This window comes from Stylophora pistillata, chromosome 1, assembly GCF_964205215.1.
Source record: "Stylophora pistillata chromosome 1, jaStyPist1.2, whole genome shotgun sequence".
Taxonomy (NCBI): Eukaryota; Metazoa; Cnidaria; class Anthozoa; order Scleractinia; family Pocilloporidae; genus Stylophora; species Stylophora pistillata.
Genome location: NC_142519.1, coordinates 15,194,415 through 15,214,591, shown reverse-complemented (window position 1 = coordinate 15,214,591; position 20,177 = coordinate 15,194,415). Strand labels below are relative to the sequence as shown.

The 20,177-nt window shown below is 38.1% G+C and overlaps 1 protein-coding gene across 1 annotated transcript; it reads right to left on the bottom strand.

The window, feature by feature from the left end:
* Positions 1-296: 296 nt before the first annotated feature.
* LOC148741368 (uncharacterized) lies at positions 297-18,302 on the bottom strand. The gene is made up of 14 exons (XM_088730874.1): positions 18,153-18,302; positions 16,148-16,431; positions 15,499-15,748; positions 15,050-15,365; positions 13,684-13,799; positions 12,904-13,090; positions 11,946-11,984; positions 6,493-6,518; positions 5,644-5,942; positions 4,634-4,883; positions 3,396-3,735; positions 3,007-3,119; positions 1,391-1,577; positions 297-551 (listed from the first exon to the last, which is right to left on the bottom strand). Exons 2-14 carry the CDS (start codon positions 16,429-16,431, stop codon positions 490-492), a joined length of 2,469 nt encoding a protein of 822 aa, XP_088587000.1. The 5' UTR covers positions 18,153-18,302; the 3' UTR covers positions 297-489.
* Positions 18,303-20,177: the final 1,875 nt, after the last annotated feature.

Below are 20,177 nucleotides of genomic sequence, written 5' to 3'. Positions count from 1 at the left end.
GTACCTCTATAAAGCGGCCAACCCCTATCAAGCGTCCACTTTTCAAAGTCCCGGGGGTGGCCGCTTAATAGAGGTTGGACTGTAAAAAAATGTCAATTCTCTTGCACTAGGGAATTTAATCTCATTTTTCAGAACTAGGTTATAACAATTCGACAAGAGAACATCAGGTAGCTATCTTGATTTTGGCGACTCGGAGAACAATTTTTGCAAATCGCATTATTGTTTTTAGCTCCAAGTCATATTAAGCCCCATCTCACTCTTCGGTTGATCGAGATCTATAACGTCGTACTACAGACTTTGTTTGGAACAAAATTTATTTCCTCTGGTAAATATTTTGAGTTTATCAACGATAGCAAGTAGTGTAGCGAGTATTTCCCTAAAATTAGACCGAATAACGACGGTTATGTTAAAGAGGATGATTGCAAGAGTTTACTTGGAGTTCTTTTTTTTTTCCTTTTTTTTTTTTACCCTGTCATGTCAAAAAACAGTTTATTTCTTCGTATTCGACTTGTGCTGTTCTTCAATTTCTTTCCACTGTTCGTCAGGTAGATCTGTTGAAAAAGTTTAGTGAAATTATTAGTCATTGTTTACCAGAGTCAGATTATTTCCGTGGTATTTTATTTAGCAAAGTAATGTATATTTTCAACTGGAATCGGAAAGACAAAAACAAACAAATAATTAAATTTTTGAAAGAAAAAATTTGCGGTTGCTTAAAGAGGATTAATTACTTTTTCAGGCAAAGGAACAATGGGATTTCGCATTTTCTGGGAACAAAATGATTACTATCGACTGCAATGAAAAAAAAAACCGTTTAGAGGCAATCTGTTCAAGGAAACTTTTCCAGTCGTTAAAAGAAGAATTAACTACTTTCTCAGGCTGGGCGAACCATGTGATGGCAGAGGATATTTTGAACTGGCCTCCTTTTCCTATGGCCGCATAAAGCATTTCATGTTGCATCTCTAAGATTCATGAGTCATTAAGCAAGGTAAGGAAAGTTTATTTGCAGTGTGACTTTTTGGGAAATTTCCGTCTCCGGCGGCTCGATCATATTTGGTCCAATATGACCTATTCTCAAGCAACCAGTGACTTTATTTAGGACTGGAAATCACATTATTAACTCTCTTGGCTATAATCTGCTGCTTTTTTCTTTAATATCATTTAGTTCAACAAATGTGTGGTCAAAATTTTTAATATAATATTTCATTTTCTTATCTTTCTGTTAGGTATTCTGGTTACATTATGAGGAGAAATGACTGATGAGCCATTCATGGGGGCGAAATTTTGAAATACATAAAAACGGTTGAAGAGAGAGCCGTTAAAAACTTAGGCAATAATATATATGAAGTTTATTAGCAGGTACAAGCCTAGAAAAGTAGGGATGCGTTTTTACCGTGCAGAACTTTAAAGATAATCCCATATCCATGGACTTGTTTCTTTTCGAGAACTGTCAGGTCCAGTATGGTTGATCCCTCACTATATGGTAGGGAGACAACACCTGAGAGGAAAACAGAGTCACCTGAGGTGATTGGCTCCTTGATCTGGATTATTTTCTCCTCTGTTGTCAATGCTGTTTCAAACTGTCAAAAGAGACAAAATGTAGACGTTAGAAAAGACTGATTTATAATTAAGAGGAAATACACTTTAGATGCGTATCTATTGCTATTTGCTGATTTCCTTTTAAGTCTGTTCAACATAGCACAACTCAGTTACAGCGAAAATGAACCATGTGTGGGGTGTATATGGTGTTAATAAACTTGACATATCAAGATCTTCAACTTTATTAAATTAATGATTTGGATATATCAACAAAGTTGAAATGGTAAATTGGCCACCGTAACGATTGCAAAAGCTGACGTTTCGCGCGTTAGCTCTTCGTCGGAGCGAATAGAGGAATTGTAGGTTGTGTGTGCTTTTAAAGCAGAAAATGGAGCTACGTTATTGGTGGGAACATGGCAACGAGAAAAACACGAATAAATTAGTGAAACGAAAAAGCGTTCGTTGATCCCTGTGGGATTTAGACTGCCGGTTTGAAAGATGAGCTTTTGTTAAGAGTTTTACGGCTTTCCGTGCTACCTAAGAGTAAGGAAAGACCGCAGATTGCCATATGTTGCTTAGAATGATTAGGTAAATTAAAATGTCTAGCGACTGGTTTCGATGTGTCCTTGTCATTCCTTTCCACGTCTCGAAGGTGTTCTCGGAATCGGTCACCTATTCTTCTGCCTGTTTTGCCGATGTATATCTTTTTGCAATAAGTGCAAGTTATGCAATAGATTACATTGGCGGAGGTGCACGTGAAGTGATCGGTGATCCTAATGGATCGTTTAGGTCCCGATATTTTATCGGTGTTCTGAATGAAAGGACCTGTTTTGCATCGTGCACGAGCGCATTTAAAAGTGCCTGGTTGGTCATTAGTCTGAAAAGAACTTCTGACTAAAACATTGCCTATGTTTTTGTCCCGTTTGAATGAAATGAGCGGAGGCTGCGAAAAGATAGTGCTTGTCTCTGGATCGTTTTGAAGTAATTGAAAGTTTTTAAGAATGATGGATTTAACTGAGTGGTTGTGAGGGTGAAACGTGAGAGTGAATGGAATGCGGTCGGAATCTTCCTTATGCGACGTTTGTAGTGCTGAATGTCGATCAATAAGTTGGGCGCGGTGGTAACCCGTTTGAACGACAGAAACTGGGTAACCACGTTTATCGAAAAAATGGCACATTGACTCTGATTTGTGGTGGAAATAAGAGTCATCACTACATAAACGACGAAGTCTTAGAAACTGAGAAAAAGGAATGGAATTCGACCAGGACCTCAGAAGCACCGAAGCATTATTAAATTAGAAGCATTATTAAATTAGAAGCATTATTAAATTAATGCAAGCAAGGGGAAATAGAGAGAAACAGATGAAACCACACTAGGATTCAGCAAACATATAGAAAATTATTTCAATGAACAGGATGGACAAGACTAACCAACTAACATGTATGTTTTATTTCGACATGCATATCTTACCCACGAGAGATACTTTTCGACGAGTGCCTTACGCTGTTTTCTACTCTTGCAGGGTAAAAGGACATCCTGGAGTATTTTGTCCAAATTCTGGAAGTCTTCTTTTGTGAAATAATCTGCGTAGGGGGAATAAAATTAAAAAAAAATGATAATAGGAAGAGCGTCGCTTTTACAGCATAGAATTCTGGAGGAAAATATTTTTATCAAAGGGAAAAAAAGAAGGAAAGGAAAAGAGTTTTATGGAAGTGAAGCTGGTTACTTTTTAATTCAGACACAAGAGCTGCATTATTGGAGATATTGACTTAAAGAACGAGAAGCATGAGGTTAGAATTCTGAATAAGGTCCCTTTTTTCAACTTGTTTTAAAAGTCTTGAAGAAACTGTGGTTCTAACCAATCAAATCAGCCTCGTCCGTTTGCCCATAGAGATCCACGAATGAATGGTCACCCTTATCTTCCTCTTCATCAGAGTCCACCTGATTGTAATCTTCTTTTAACTCGTCCTTGACTACAATTTTTTTGATAAACTCTCCTTCGCGGATCTCCAGTCGATTAGTTTCTTTGTTAAATTCGACGTGACAGCACTTGAAGAGAAACGGTGCTTCTGAGGTCCTGGTCGCCAGCTCTGGAGGACGATAGGTCTCGTCTAATTGCGTTAGTTGATTTTGAGGCAAAAAAAACTTTATAAGTGGACACAGATGTTCAATTTCAGCCAGTTCAACTTGACGTTCAGTCTAAAATAAAGCGGGTAGAATCACAATTACCATAAGTTATCGATGTTGATTAAAAAATCTGTAACCAACAAAGAGGCACCATACTAGTCAACTTACAGCCTGAGAATATATGAACGAATACGTGATGAAATGAAGTTAAAGAGTAAATGAGTGGATGAAACAAGAGAAATAAATTAATGATTTGATAAATATATCCACGTAATCCAGGTTGACTCTGAGTTTGAGAGATTTCGCTCAACAGTTCACTGGCGTCCCAGGTTGATTCGACGACGTTTTGCTAACTTGTTACAAGACAAATATTGATTCTATTGGCAGAACTTAATCGACTTCTAATCGACTGAAAGTAGTAAAAAAGTTAGATCGTCTCACTACAAAACGAAATCAGTTCCATACAAGTTGATTCAAGACAAATTGAAATCGATTCTAAAGATCTGAGAAAGATACTCAATTATGGCAAATGATGCCTAACTATACTGAAAGGTGGTTATTAACACTGAATGCTGCTTTATGACAATCAATAGATGCCTTTACACGTATGTTTAAGGTGCAGCAATTTATTTGTCGGTACTTTAAAGAAAACAAAACTTAAAAGAGACAAACGACTACAATTCGGAACGTGGAGACCCTCGTAACGAACACATTCTGTAAAAAAACTAGATATAGACCTGCATGCAAAGCCTGGTCCTGAAATTATTGTTCACAATGGTGGAAGGCGATCGCTGTCTCCACTGGATCATCCCTGTGATTTGTTTACTTCAGCAATGAATGAGCCTTTTTAGGGTCTAATTTTGCACTTTAATCAATTGAAATTGTGTTTATTTGGCATATGCTTCTACAGAACCCGTCATAAGTCTTGATAGGATGAAATTTCAATTACGACATGCGTTTAAGTTAATACCTTCACCAATCTTCTCCCTTTCAGTTCAAATTTCTCGCTGTAAATCACGGAGGTTATGAGAAGCAATACATGCTTGTCAAAATTCATCATCTTGCTAGGGTCAAGGTTAGTCTCTCCCAGTATTTTGCGGAGGTCTACATCTTCAATATAGCGCTGGCGAAGTTTTCCAAGTTTCAAATCTCCCTGTCCATCGCCTAACTCAATGGTTCCCTCCAAGCATCCCTCGACACCTTCATGGAACTCTTCAGCTCTGGATAAAGAGAAAACAAAAAGAATGCAAAAACAGGATTTAGACTCATTTTGAAGACAGGAGCACCAACTGCTGAAGGAAACGGAGACGGTTTTGAGAGTTTTTTCTTATTTTCATTAGATACATTGTAGTTCTTTTTTTTTTTTTTTCACTTTAAGTCGACTTTAATCAGGCATTAATACATGCAGCCCAAATAATGTTTTTCTTTCATATTACACTGTTAAAGGAATTGATGATAGAAATGACCATTCAGTTCATTAAAGTGCCCCTAACCCCTCATTTTCTAAATTTATTTTCCAAAAGAATACTTAATTTAGTGAAGATTGAAAAAGCGAACAGACTTATCCATTACATCCTCGCGGATCTATGAAGGTTTACAGTTACTGTGCATCTGGGACCTAGTGTGCATATGACGTCGGCGGGGGAATCCAATTTCTCAGCATTCGAGACGATCGTGCGATCAGCTACGTTTCATCTGACATTTCTGAACCTAAAGCTGCTTATCTTGAACCTCAGACACCGATTTCATTTCAAATCATCCAAAAAATGGCAGGAGACCACATGGATTCCAATTAATCGATCGAGTCTGAGGACTCTGGTGTCTGTTCTTTCCCAGAGTATTACGTTTAAGTTGAAGTTGGCGATTTGGAAGTTACGACGCCGATTTTTCATCAGTGTGATCAGAAACAGAAGAACTTTCCATACGGCTAAGAAGAGAATTAAGAGTTAGGTGAACTTTAATTTGAACCGAGATTCATACCTGGCCGCCATGACAACCTTGTCCTTGTCGATTTCTTGTTTCAATACAAATACCTCTTCTTTTATCTTAGATTCGAAAGATTCGCCAAAGGCGTTCATTTCTTCTACACGTTTGACATATTTTCCTAGTTCTGCAAGGATTACCATCTCAAGTTTTGCATAGGGTCGCTTCCATACTGATCGATGTTTTTTTACAGCTAGTGTCCCAGGCTGTATTTTCGCCGTTTCGCCGTGAAGCACTGGAAACGTTTTTTCGCTAAAAGTTTGCTTAGAAAACTTACGTAGAGCGTCTGCTATCATCTGGAAAAAAAAATTGGCAACAATTTCACAAAGTGTTAGCCTTCTTTACACAAAGCAGCATTTCATTATACAGATGATTATGGACTGAAAGCATTTTCTATGGGTCTGGAAGCAATCCCTATCGGCAAAGTCGTTTACATTAGGTAGCAGACTAAACTACAGCAAACAGCTCTGAATAACTTTAACGGTGTGACAAAATAAATACAACACAACAGAGCAGCGTTTTTTCAATCAGTGAGGAAAACTCTTTCTGAAAAAAATGGGATTTAAGACTCTTACGCCTCAAGAACTCTGCTATTTCCAAGCAGAAGCAACCAGCTAAATTTTATTTCCATTTTTCGAGAGCGATCGAAGGCAAAAAATACCTTCAAGAATAAACGTGTTGACGGGCGCTTCCACGCTCGACAAAGCACTTTCCAACATCTGAATGTTTCGATTGAGAGGATGGAAATGAAATAAATAAAGCTATGTTTTGTTAGAAGAATCGGTGTTCAAGCAGACTTTAAAAAACGTGAATAAACTATCACAAGATATAGGGTTCAAGACTCACAAAAATAACTGCAATTTGCGCCTTCACTGTAACCGAAACAATCACAAGACATTTGCAATAACTCACTTCTAGCCTTAAGGTGGCTCGTACCAGTTTCCTCGCGCGGGGAACAGGTCACTCTTGCGTGACGCGCGCGAGAGAAACGTGCGAAAGAAGCGCGAGATCAAAAGATGAAAATTCAAAACAAAGATGGCGGCGCGTGGAATTTTTTTTACTTTTGTGAGAAGTTTACCTAAGAGCTTGTATTTGATGTGTTGAGCGGCTACTGTGAATGCAGGAGATAGAAACTAAGATAAAGAAGACGATTTTTGGAGGAGTAAAGGTTGCTTCACTTCACGTTTAAAAGAAATATTCAACCGATATGAATCTTGCGACGACGAAAAAAGAACTCAAGTGAAGGATAATCTATCTGAAGTGGAAGAGGACTTTGAAACTTAAAGGAAAATAATATGATATAGCCAGAAGTCGTGTGTAGGATTTTTAAGATAAGCCCGGGAGGCTATCTTTGACAGCTGTTTAATGATTTTCTTAATTAGCAGTAAACGTCTGTAAACATCAGATCGTAGGCGCGCGCGCGAGCACACGCAATTGTCAGCGGTAGCTATGACAGATCATGAGCAAATGTCGATCTTATAGAATCCAGATTTTTAAATGCGCGAGAACGCGCGCGGAAATTGCTAAACTCACGAAAGCTATTGCATGAAAACAAGTCCGGTGACCCCTTCTTTTATTGTTCCAATATGATAATAACGTCGAAAGGAATCATCAGAAAAAAAAAATAGAAAATTCTACGGAAGGAAATTTGCGATGTTTGAAAATTGCCTTTTTTCTAGATTCTCTGAAATTCCGCTCCGTAGAATTTTTTAAAAATCTTTGTGCATTTTCCTTTTCAAGTGCCAAAACCAATCACTGAAAAAATCATGGGGTCACCGGGTTAGTTTTCGAATTATTTAAGCTACAAGCTAAAAAATGCGTCTGAATAAGCCTATGAAAGCGTTGCCATGGAAACTGCTAGTGACGAAATGACATCTATTTTTGGATAACCAATGATTATATAATTCAACCCCGTAAAAGTGTTTAACTGGCCTTGGTCAGTCTTTCTGTTGTATTCTTTCAAAGTTACAAACCATCAAAAAGACGAACACCGGTACGAGCCACCTTAATCTTCGAAAAAGAGCTCGAGCATATCTAAAACGTGCTCCAAACTAGTGTGCTAATGCTTTTTGGATAATGTGAGACTTGATTATCCGTACTTTTAGTAATAAATATGCGAAAAGTATTTGCATAGGAAAGCATTTTTCTTCTTTCAATTTTGTTTCTTAGGATAATGCACAATGGCTTTTCATCGACGTAAAGACTTCCTTTGAAAACTGAAACATCCCTTCCCTTTTCAGTTGTTTTTCTCCGCATGTAATAATCACCCGGTGATTCGTCTAGAAATATTCTCAGAGTTTCATCATCTCAGCGTCGGTGTACAATTAATTATCATGTCAAGATTCTAATGGCCAACCAACTTAACTTTCTATCGAATGCAGGTGTGCAAACATCTAGAATCTTGGTAAGAGCATGAGTTTGTTGTGAAACGTTTGCAACAGTCTGCTTCTATTTTAGATATTCGTGCGTCATGACTTTTAACACCGCAAAACTAACTGCAGAATCCTGATATTGAACAATAAATAGGAGTAAAAACATAGGAACGATCATCGGTACAGCCCAAGGTTGATCGAAGCCATTTCTTAAGTTAAAGAACTATGTTGTCAATTTGAATCTTTTTTAACCGTAGCTTAAAAAGTTAAGCTCAGAGTTGAGCCATACCCTTGGTCATCTGTCGATTCTTAGCAACACATCCTAAGAGCTATGATAAATCGCCGCACGGAGTAATCACAACAAGGGACCTTTCTTTAGAATACAGTGAGGCGCTGATAATCGGTGAGACTTCATCTCAAATTCCTATTAAATCGCAAATCAAGAGTGCTAATATGTGTGTATTTTAAGAAACGGGGTTATCTTTGAGAATTTGGAGACTATTTTACTGAGTCTCCGCTTGTTTCTCAAATTTATAAGTTCATATTGTCAGGTCACTGCTTATGTTCCCTTAGTTTCAACTGTAGACGTAGTTGAAGATGGATGGGTTAACAACAATAAAGTGTAAAAACACAGCTTATCATACCTTAGAATCGAAGGTCACAGGAATTGTGAAATTTCCTTGCAGAGAACTAAAGTTAAGTTAGATCAGCTCAGTCCAATGCAGATTTTACCTTGCGAAACAGCCAACCGTATATAAATGCAAACAGAATAAAAAAAACTAGGGCGAATAACTCTCTTTCAGTTTCTATGAATTTCATCTGTTGCTAGTTTGGGCCGATTACATAGTTAGAATCACGCTATTCACGGTGGAATAACGAAATAGTATTTTTGTTCACTAAGACGTCATTTTCATGCTGGATATGACATGCGCTTATCTTTATTAATATCCCATGACATTCCCGCCCGTCCGACGTGAGTGCACCAAGGTTCGAAACCAAATCCTATGTTTCGGTATTTTACTCAGATGTTTTTATTACCTAAATAAATTTTTCTCAGGCATCTGGAAAATGCGCGAGCAAATTATTTCTTTTAAGATTTTTTCTTTTATGACTTTAGGGCTATTTCTGTCATTATTAAGATTCTTCCGTTCGAAATTAAGATAACTTTCATAGTGTATATTGGAGGATTATTATAAGGGAAAACCTTTTGTTTTGAAATTCTCGTCGCTGTAGAAGGAAAACAGATGTTGACAAAGTATATTTTTTTTCCGAGAGAGGTTGCTGCATTTTCCAGTTAAAGATCTACACCTGATAATTAGTTTTGCATTTAATGTTTCTTCAAAGGTGCACACTTCGACCTCAAACAAATATTTCATTAGAATTCTCATCATGCGAAGGCGAGTTTTTCCTCCAGAAACACTCTTCATGTTGGAGCCACTATCACTGACTGAGAGCACGAAAATAAGATGCTGGTTCATAACTGTTAGCCTCCTTCCCCTTCCTCCCCAACCCCCCCCCCCCCCCGCCTCCGGCTTGCGCAAACTTGCAACGTGTTCGTAACAGTTGAAAGGTTAAGCACACTCAAGCACTTACCCCCACACACACAGCCATACTTCCAAGTCTTGCTCAGTTGCTGCTTAAATTTCTTCTTCGTCCTCCACTACCACAAGATCTCAACATCCCCCATTACCCCTACTTTGTTATCCTGATTGCACTGGCTAGGTAATGAAATTACAAAAGCCAATCTGTGAAGCATTTGGCGCTACCACCCACTGAAATTATGATAAGTGCATTCCCCTCCAGCTTTGATCATTGCCACTTGTCCGAATCTGTCATAGGAAAAGATTGGAATCCAAAAATGCCAATACTTCACGCATGTCTCTCCATCACAGTGAGATTTAAATCAATTCGAGAAGGAATAGCCAAATAGTCTACCAGTACTAAAGACTATGAGGGATATTTTCTTCATGGTTTCTCTCGTACTCATGGCAAATTGTGTGAGCTACTTTCACTATGGTTATTTCATATCACTATTTCGATTGGTTATTTAACTGAACCAGCTATTCAGAAATGCTACTTTGAACTGCATCTAGAGCCTTCTCAAGTTCTTTAGGCTTCAATGCCTATGGAATGAACACAAATCTTGTTGTCGATGTGGTGTGCTAGCTGGCTTCTCCCTTTTTAGATCGATTATTCAAGGGGCAGACTAGACTAAGAACAGCACCTGCCCCTCTACAAGATGCGAAGGTTGGGACTAAAAAGTTCGTAATTCAACCAAATAGCGATTGTATGGGTTGATCAACCAAAAATTCAGCGAAGTGACAATGCAGGGCCGAGGATAACGCGGAGTGACGCTCGGCAAGGTTTACATTTTAATGCCGGAAAGGTTCGTCTTTCAGGAATGTGGAGATTTTATTTATCTTGTAGCGAAAACAGAATGGTTTGTGAGTCTATGAAAGATAGCATAAAGAAGTGAAAATACTCTTTTATTAAGTTGAAATAACAATATTTTTACTCCTGACAATAAATCCGATAGAATTGATGAAGTAAAGGTTAAAGATTTATAATTAAAAATATAATCACCTTATCAGGTCTCAATCTCTAACTTACTGGCACCTGATACATTCCTACATTCACCAATGTAAAATTTACCTAGCATTTGTTATTTGGTTATTTTGGTTTTATCAACTTAGTTGATATTGTAAATGGCCACCATAAAGAGTCTTTAAGCTGATGCTTTGAGCGTTAGCTCTTCGACTGACGAAGGGCATACACTCAAAACTCGGTGGTGAACTTATCATCACAGTTTCTTCAGAAACTCACCCCCTTTATTCATCAACATTTGGCCAATTTATTTTTATAGTAAGATGATTCTGAGTGTCTGGGTTGTAAAGTTAGGGTGTTTTAACAATTTTGGGGATTAAAGGGAACGACTTTCAGATTTGAATCTAAACAAGTTTTTCCTCAACTATTATTAGTCATGTAGTGATTTCCAGATAATGTCCTGCAAATTTCATTGCAAAATTTTCCTGTAGAGCCTGTGAGTGAAAAACAATTCTTCTAGACCCAACTCTACAGACTAAATGAGATACGTTTTACTCATGAGCAATTATCTTAGTTAACTTTGGAGAATATCCGATTATTATATCTTACCACATTTCCTCCTTAGCAGTGTTCAAACCTATTGATGTCTTCCTTTAAAAGTTGATTTGAGTTTAGAGTGCGTTTGCCAGTAATACAAAGGAAAATACAAACTGTTTTGTTCACAAAGTCCCTCTGAAAAGTTGTCAACGGTGAACTGTTTACAATCGTGATGTTCCGCGCACTTCAGAATAGCTGCTAGGAGATTATATGCAAAGTTACATCCATTTGGCTTCAACATATGTCAACAATAGACTCTTTTCGGCACGAAAATGAATAGAAAATAACTTTTATTTGGTGCAAAAATGTGTTCGAACATTAATTGTTCAGAGTGCGAACCACGAGGAAAACAGCGAGCTTAGAAGATCGAAGTCATGGTTTGCATCGACTCACCCATCCACAAAGCTATTCATTTCACTTAATGTGGATATAAAACTGAATATCTGCAGGTGAAAACGTCTAAAGCTTTTGATGATTAGCAATTCATTTAACCTTATTCAGCATTTAACTCAAAACCGAAAATTATCACAATGGTTCGATTGGCAAGCCTGAAGTTTCTGGTCTTAAATCCTCGCCGCCCTTAACCATTCTCGTTGTTTTCTAGTTTATTCTTAAATATCTGGTGCCTGTTTATATAAGCAAACTACTCTCTTATTCTATTTAAAGTTGATCTCCTCTAGACTTAGTGAGTTAAAACATTGTTAAATATCTCCTTTTACAAGCTTGTCATTCCGTGTGAACGCAACATTTCTCAGTTTTAATTTAATCATGATATAAGGTTCGCGCCATCTTTCTCAATTGCTTCCCACTCTTCGTCAGATAAATCTGTGGAAAAAGTTTGTGTACATGATCATTTTTGAAAAACTTTTTTTTAATTTTTTAATTTTTTAATCATAGACTAGTGAGCAGCACTTCCGCGAACAGTAGTTGTAAAACTTCTTGTATTTTCCTACGCGTTTCGTCTAACTGTCGTAGACTTCTTCAGGGAGTTTTACAAGTGTGAGTAAACGCCTGTATTTATAAGCCAAAGTTACAAGGGCCGATGACCGTAAAGGCTTGGCCGGACTTACGAACAGGAACAGGCGAAGTTGTGAAAAATTTGTGAAAAATTTAACACGTGTAAGGCAAGGTGAGAAAACTATTTTGGGGGCCACGGTTTTAAAACTGGACTCTCAACCAGAATTCTCGTTTGGTTAGTTGTCAACGCTTTTTCGAACTATTGACCAAAAAGTCAAAATGTTAGCAAAGATCAGGCCCCGTTTGTTAGAAGGGTACAGGTATAACACTATCCCCAAAGTAAATATCTATCCGATCGATTACGCTTATCCATTGGATAGCAATTTTTTCTCACCTTGCCTTACGCATGTTAAATTTTCCACAAATTTTTCACAACTTCGCCTGTTCCTGTTCGTAAGTCTGGCCAAGCCTTTACGGTCATCGGCCCTTGTAACTTTGGCTTATAAATACAGGCGTTTACTCACACTTGTAAAACTCCTTGAAGAAGTCTACGACAGTTAGACGAAACGCGTAGGAAAATACAAGAAGTTTTACAACTACTGTTCGCAGAAGTGCTGCTCACTAGTCTATAATTAAAAAATTATTAAAAAATAATTAAAAAATTAATTAAAAAAATACAAAATTTAAAAATTTAAAAATTGCTCGAGACATGATTGAGCATCTGTATAATACAGGGCACGATGAGTTTGCATTATTGCTGGTGATTCATATACAACTGTTATCTTACCGGAAAGATTCCTGAAGACGACAGCATATCCATGAATGTCATCTTTAGTGAGAGCGCTGAGATCCAACCTACTCGATCCCACAGAGCAGGAAATGTAGGCAGTAATTCTGAGAAACTCACAGTCAGCTGGTGTTATTGGACTCTCAACCAGAATTCTCGTCTGGTTAGATGTCAAAGCTTTTTCGAACTATTGACCAAAAAGTCAAAATGTTAGCAAAGATCAGGCTCCGTTTGTTAGAAGGGTACAGGTATAACGCTATCCCCAAAGTAAATATCTATCCGATTAATTACGCTTATCCGTTGGATAGCAATTAATCCGTTGGATAGTGTTGTCCGCTCTTTGAACAACTGGGCCCAGATCAATAATTAGCTTAGGAGAGTGACTGAAATAATAAATCGAAACTTTTCATCGACTTAATGCATAAAAGCTCATTTAGAGCATCGTCTTTACAAAACCACCACCAGAAAACCATGAAACCTACTCGGTAAACTGCTATGTAGCTACAACATAGCGTAGTCTATGTGGTGATGCCAGCATCGATCGGGTACCAAAGAGCAGTTACCAAAGATCAACAGACAGACGAAAGTAGCCAGCTAGGCTGGTTTGCAGACAGAGAATTCTGGGCATCAAAAACGCGGAAAAAAGAATCATAAGCATATTGCAAACAGACAGACCGACATAAGGACAAACCATTTCTTCGAAGTGACATTCAATGTAATGGGTATTCGTAAGGCAATTCATGATCAGAACATTGAACTGAATGTCTAATGTCAGCTTACCCAGGACAGATACTTCTGAACAAGCGCCTTACACTCTCCTCTATTCTTTGTTGGTAGAAGTACTTTGGTGAGGATAGGGTCAAGTTTCTTGAGATCGTCTGGAATAAGGGCAGCATCTGGTTGAAGAAAAAACAATTCTTGAAAATCGGTTACACTCTGTGCTCTGTTAGGATTATCTCGCTCAATAATAAAAATATGGCAGAAAAAAGCGGAGACCTGTAGTTTCCCAGACAAGTACGATTTATGGGTAATTTGGTTTTAGTAACTAAGCTGATAGTGTAAACTGGCTACCATAAAGGGTTTCAAAGCTGACGTTTCGAGCGTTAGCCCTTCGCCAGAACGATATTGGTGGGAACATGGTTACGAGAAAAACAAGAATAAGTTAGTAGAATGAAAAGCGTTCGTTGATGCCTTTAGGATCAAGAGTGCCGATTTGAAAGATTGATTAGGTAGATTAAAGTATCTAGCGATTGGTCTTGATGCGTCCTTGTCATTCCTTTCTACGTCGCGAAGGAGGCGGAGGAAATTTCCGACCGCATTCCATTCACTCTCACACTTCACCCTGACAACCCCGTAGTTAAATCCATTATTCCTAAACACTTAAAATTACTTCAAAACGATCCAAGGGCTGGCGCTAGTTTTTGGAAATTTCCACTTATTCATTGAAACGTGACCAAAAAATAGGTAACATTTTGGTAAGAAGTTCACTTCAAACTAATGACCAACCCGGAACTTCCAAATGCGTTCGCACACGATGCAAAACTTGTCCTTTCATTCACAACGTTGAGAAAATATCGGGACCGAAGCGATCCAATGAGATTACTGATCCATTCACGTGCACCTCCGCCAATGTCATCTATTGCATAACTTGCACTTATTGTAAAAAAGATATATATTGGCGAAACAGGAAGACGACTAAGTGTCCGATTTCAAGAATACCTCGAAACGTCAGCTTTGAAACCCTTAACAGTGGTTAATTTACATCATCAGATCAGTTGATGATGACAATTGGCCATAACCCCCATTATTCATTTGAGTAGGAATTATAGTTCCGAATCTTCCAATGAAGCAGTGAGGGCACGCAAACTTAAGTTATTTTTTTCGAAAAAATGCATTATTCTTTAGCATCATAGATCAAGCCGCTTTTGCAACACAAGGCCTTTTGGCGAAAAAAAAAAACCAGTTAAGCTGAATGAGGGCTCACTTTCGTCCGAGTACAAAAATGCTTTTCTAATACACTTATCCATGGCATTTCGCTAAATACTTAAACTCAACTGTCGCTCTCGATTTTGAACTCGCCTTATACTTATAAGGTCCCTGAACTACTTGTGAAAAGGGCAGAGGTCCTTGTGTCAACCACACTTACCAGGCAGGTCAGTCTCATCTGAATATGTTTCTACGTAGGTGCTATCATAATCCGGGTCCTCTTCGGCAGGATTGCCGCCAAACACGTCCCTGTTAACTGTTTTACCAACATACTCTCCCCTCCGGATTTCCAGTCTATTGTCATGGTAATTAACATGGCAACACTTGAAGAGGATCGGCGCAGTGGAGTTTCTGGATGCCACCTCTGGAAGAGACCACGAACTGCAGTAGCGAGCATGCACTTTTCCAGGTTGAAAAAAATGTTTGAAGAAGGGATTCACTTTTGGCGGCACTTCGCCACTGAATTCGGCCTCGGTCTGAAATAAGATCAATACAAATGTATCTTTCCATGAGTTGGCAAATTTTCTAAACACTCCGTCGGAAATTCAGTAGTTTGGGGTGTGAAGAAAGGGGACATTTCTCCAAAACTGATAACTCTCGATTCTATACCTCTTGCTTTCTCTCTCCTTCAAGTTGAAACTGCTCGCTTGAAATCACGGACGTTATCAGAAACAGTTCATCCCCCTTAAAGCCTTTCATTTTGTTGTCATCTAAAGTAGTTTTTGCAAGTATTCCACGGAGATCTGGATCGTCAATGTATTTTTGGCTGAGTTTACCAAGTTTTAGAACTCCTTGATCACCGCTGATCTTAATGGTTCCCTCCAGATATCCTGAGAAACCCATGCTGTACTCCTTAGCACTGAGGGGATAAACAAAAAGCAAGATCGTGAACTAGTAGATACTTCAGTATTCAATCAATAATCAACATCGGCCTTTGGAGGTTATAGCGTGCGAATGTTGGGGAACGTATAGCTTTATTTGTGTGCTTTTCAAGTATTTCGAACAAAACACCAACAAATGACTAGTAGCTATAGCGGAGGAGCGAAGAGAAAAACAAGTGTTAGGCTCACAAAATGTCTCAATGGAGAAATGACTTTTACGGCTAACGGTTTAAATCTTCGCGTTTTTGCGTCTAACGGCCGATAAATTTTTGGGCTGCTTTACGGCAAACGGGTAACTCCATTGAGACACTCAAAATGGTATGGATTAAAATTGACTTTTGAGTAATGACCTTCAAACTTCTTTGTCAAGTAAATACCTGTTACCCATATCAATGGTCGGTTTGGACTGAAACATTTCCTCTTTGACCTGAGATTTCAAGAATTCACGGAAAATCGTAGCTTCTTTGTCACCTTGAACATATTTCGCCAGTTCTGCAAGGACTATGATTTCATGTGTTCCTCGTGGTCGTTTCCATATTGACCGAGCTCTTCTTACAGCAAGCGCCAGAGGTTGTATTTTCTCAGATTCTCCATGAAGAATGGGATAGTATCTATGGCTGAAGTTCTCCTGAGCAAACTTTCGAAGTCCTTCTTCTAACATCTGGAAACAAATCAAATGAAATCATGTCTCACTTGCGACTTCTCTTTCTACGAACCGACTCTCTTCTTACTTGTCTAGTATTATAATTATATAACTGCATAAAGAACAAACAAACTAGTCTTGTGAATGACAAAGTCCTATATACCTCAACATTAGTTAAGTTTTCTGTGCAGAGTTATCCTTCAAAAAGAAATGAGCGAAATTTATTAATTTTGTTTCTTGTTGAGAGAGCCGAATCTCTAAAAAGCCAGAGTCATTACATTATTAATAGGTTTGCAACTTGAAGGTATAGAAAACAAAAGATCGTCATCTCCTATTCCACTTCCAGGTGACGAATCGGCTGCCAGACTTGCCAACGTCCATAAAACTGTCACAGGCCAAATTTTCTAAAATGACATAAAAGTGGAGAAACCATCACAATAACTGCGTGACTATCTGAAACTGAGAGTGCTATTAATAGTTTTCATAGCATTATTGTTCCGTTTTTGCGAATAGTGTATTTTATGTGATATATTAACTCTACGAAAGCAAATTTAGATAATTACCAATGAGGTACCAATTAATGTTGGTGGTCAATAATGCAGCGCATGCGCTTTAGAAGTAAATGATGTTTATGTAGTCAGAGTCTTATTACATTCGTCGAAACCAAAATGTATAGCCTCTTTTATCGTTTTATGTAGTTTAGACATGTTTACGTGTAGCGGAGGCATTCCAGAAATATCCCAGATGCACAGCAATTTAACGCCGGTGCTGATATTCATACTTCCGTAACAGGGACCATAGGGCAGTCAGGGCGGCAACGCCAAGGAAGACATTGATGAAAAAAATTCATTTCTACCTTTGATTAAAATTTCAAAAATGGCTGCATGTGTTTACCGTCCCTGATGGCGCCACACCCGGCAACTTCAGCATGAAGTATATAAGCAGTGTTGAGTTCCAAATGGAAATTTATGACAAGTAGTCGTTGCATTGTTGTTTTCCAGAGGACATAAAGGAAATCTACAAATTTTTAAAACGTACGTGTTGGCTATTGTTTATTAGTTCTTTTCCTTTGCCACGTCGTCGTTGCCGTCGTGGTTTGCTTAAGTTCTCTGATAATACAATCCCGGCAAAGAAAAAAACATCCGTATTGCTCATTCCTCATTTTGATGATCTACCGTCTGGATAAATGCAAATACATCTTAATCTCCATTTACTTTAAGCACATACCAAGAACGGCACGTTGAATTAAATGGAAATCAAAACACAACTTTATCATTTTCATCCTATAGCTTCGTAGCTCAGTTGGCAGTGGCGCACCACTGGTGTCTAGGGGGCACGGGTTTGAATTAATCGAACCCCTTCCAAAAAAATGACGACAAACACAAATACAATAAAAGGTTAACAGCTTCACTGAAGGAAAAAAGACTACTTTGGTACTTCAGGAACGAAAGCAAAGTTTTGCCAAGAGTCAGCGTAAATGGAGTCCTTGTGGTCTCAATTCCAGCGCGCTTACCAGAAATTCAGCGCCGTTAAATTCCTCACTACTTCCCTACTTTTTGTAAGCACTATAGCTATGACTTTACTAGATCAACCAAGAACTTTAACACATCAGTTTCGTTGTTGAAAATTTTGCGCATGATATAATAAATGGAAATTATAAGAATTTCACATAAGAAAAATAGTTGCATGGTAAAATCAATGTTTGATAAAAAAATGGAAAAGGAGGAAAAACGACCTACCGTTTGGAACAAAAAATAACAGTGTTGAATGTAGTTTTGATAACAATTACACCAACTCAGGTTATGAAGCGTTGATTCATTCTTAAATGGGCTCCCGATTCGCGTATGTATTTTCGATAAGCTGTTTTGATCTTGCAGTATGATTAATTTCGGTTTCTTCGATGACGTTTGCTATGACAGGCCTCCCGATCGTAGTATTTGAAGGGCATTTTTCTTATTTTCTTTCTGGTTATGCTGACATTGTTTGGCTTTGTTTTGTTTTGTTTTGTTTTTTTTTTTTATTCGAGATCTAACATATTTGAAGTTGGGGAATTCATCAGCTTTTCCGTCTGCTCAAGGATCTCTTTTGAGAGGTTTTTGATAGAGAATCGATTTTCTCCCAACCAATTGAGGAAACTCCGCTTTTTCGGTGCGACCGGGTAACTTCATTCGTACACGGACTCAAAATACTTTCAAGCTTAGCGACTGCGACTTCTCGGGCAAGACAACACTTGCAAGGGTGTGGGAGTCCGGTGCGTGGTGTTTTGCATAGAAGCCACTGAAGTGTTCTAGGTTCAATAAACTTGTGACAACTGCGAAAACTAGTCGCATGTATTGATATGGATTATATTCGCTGGAACAATGATCTTTGTCTTTTCTTTCAAATCAAACGATCAATCTAGGTCGGTATTTTTCTCCAGATTTCAGTCATTGTGAGGTTGAAAAGTTCTTCACACAACTATCCGCACAAGAGATCTTTCCAGAATAAGGATTAGTTCGCTTTTAGTAAATTTATCAGCCTTTTCGTCAAAAAACTGAATTTGAAGTTACCAGCCTTTCGCTTAGTTTTCGAGCATGAGGTGTCTGGAAAGAAAAACTCGACGAACTGAAGTCATATGCAAATCCTCTGGAACGAAGGGGAAAGGTGGGAGGGGTGGGTGTTTTAACTTCAACTGCTTATATATAGGATGAGTATCTTGGAGAGGAACCCACCTGGAAGGGGGAGAACTTATTTACTTACGGAACTGCTCAGTGGAAAGGTTTTTATTTCTAAGAGAGTTCATTTCAATGGAGTGTCCTAAAGCCAGAACCAAAGTTATCACAGCAGCCAATCAGAGAAGGAGAAAAAATCCTAAGGAGCTAATCAGGACTCAGAGCTGATAATAGTGATTGAACCGATGGCATTTGGTAATACATTTGGAGTAATCATTAAGTAAAGAGAAAAAAACATTCAGTTGAACTCTAAATGTGAGTCTAAGTAAAGCGAATAGCTGGCTTAAACTTAATGAAATGCAACCTAAAACTAAGTACTTACTCATTGGTACTGCGAAAAAACTTTATCACAGTGAAATAACTACGTTGGAGCTTTTCTTAGACAACGTAAGACTTGAGGAATCAGCTGGAGAAAAAATTCTCGGGGTTGTGATTGATCCCTATCTTTCCTGGGACCTACACATTGATTATCTTATAAAAAAGTTGAACTCTAGGATATTTCTTCTCAAGAGGGCAAAAGTGTATTTAGCTATTGAATATAGAAAAATGTTATATAATGTTCTCATTAAGCCAATTCTTGGGTACTGTTGTACTGTTTGGGGCAATTGTTCGGTTGAAAACCTTTAAAGGTTGTTACAAGTACATAAACGATGCGGGAGATTAATTTTGGACGCCACCATCAACGATAGTTCCGTTGAACTTTTTAATAAATTAGGCTGGTTACCTATTGATGACATTGTACGCGTTAGAAAACTTTGTATGCTACATAAAGTTAGCCAAGGTCATTTTCCTGAATATTTTAGTTCATATGTCAAATATGTCAGATCTACACATAGTTATTGTACTAAATCTGCTATCTGCAATGACGTTCTAACACCATCTTGTAAAAGAAAATCAGGGCTTAGAACTTTCCACTCAAGTGCATATAGGCTATGGAATAAACTAAGTAACTCTTTTGGAAACATAACTTCCCACTCAAATTTTAAGATAACGTTATTGAAAAATTTTATTAAAGAAAATACCTCAATAGAGCATTTTAAGATCAGTAGGACG

Excerpts from the sequence above, each read along its gene's own strand:
- LOC148741368 (XM_088730874.1), bottom strand. The coding sequence starts at position 16,431 with ATGTTAGAAGAAGGACTTCGAAAGTTTGCTCAGGAGAACTTCAGCCAT. Across the intron at positions 15,366-15,498 it reads AAGGAGAGAGAAAGCAAGAG|ACCGAGGCCGAATTCAGTGG; the intron begins GTATAGAATCGA and ends ATCTTATTTCAG. Across the intron at positions 1,578-3,006 it reads TCGAAAAGTATCTCTCGTGG|TTTGAAACAGCATTGACAAC; the intron begins GTAAGATATGCA and ends CTCTTTTGACAG.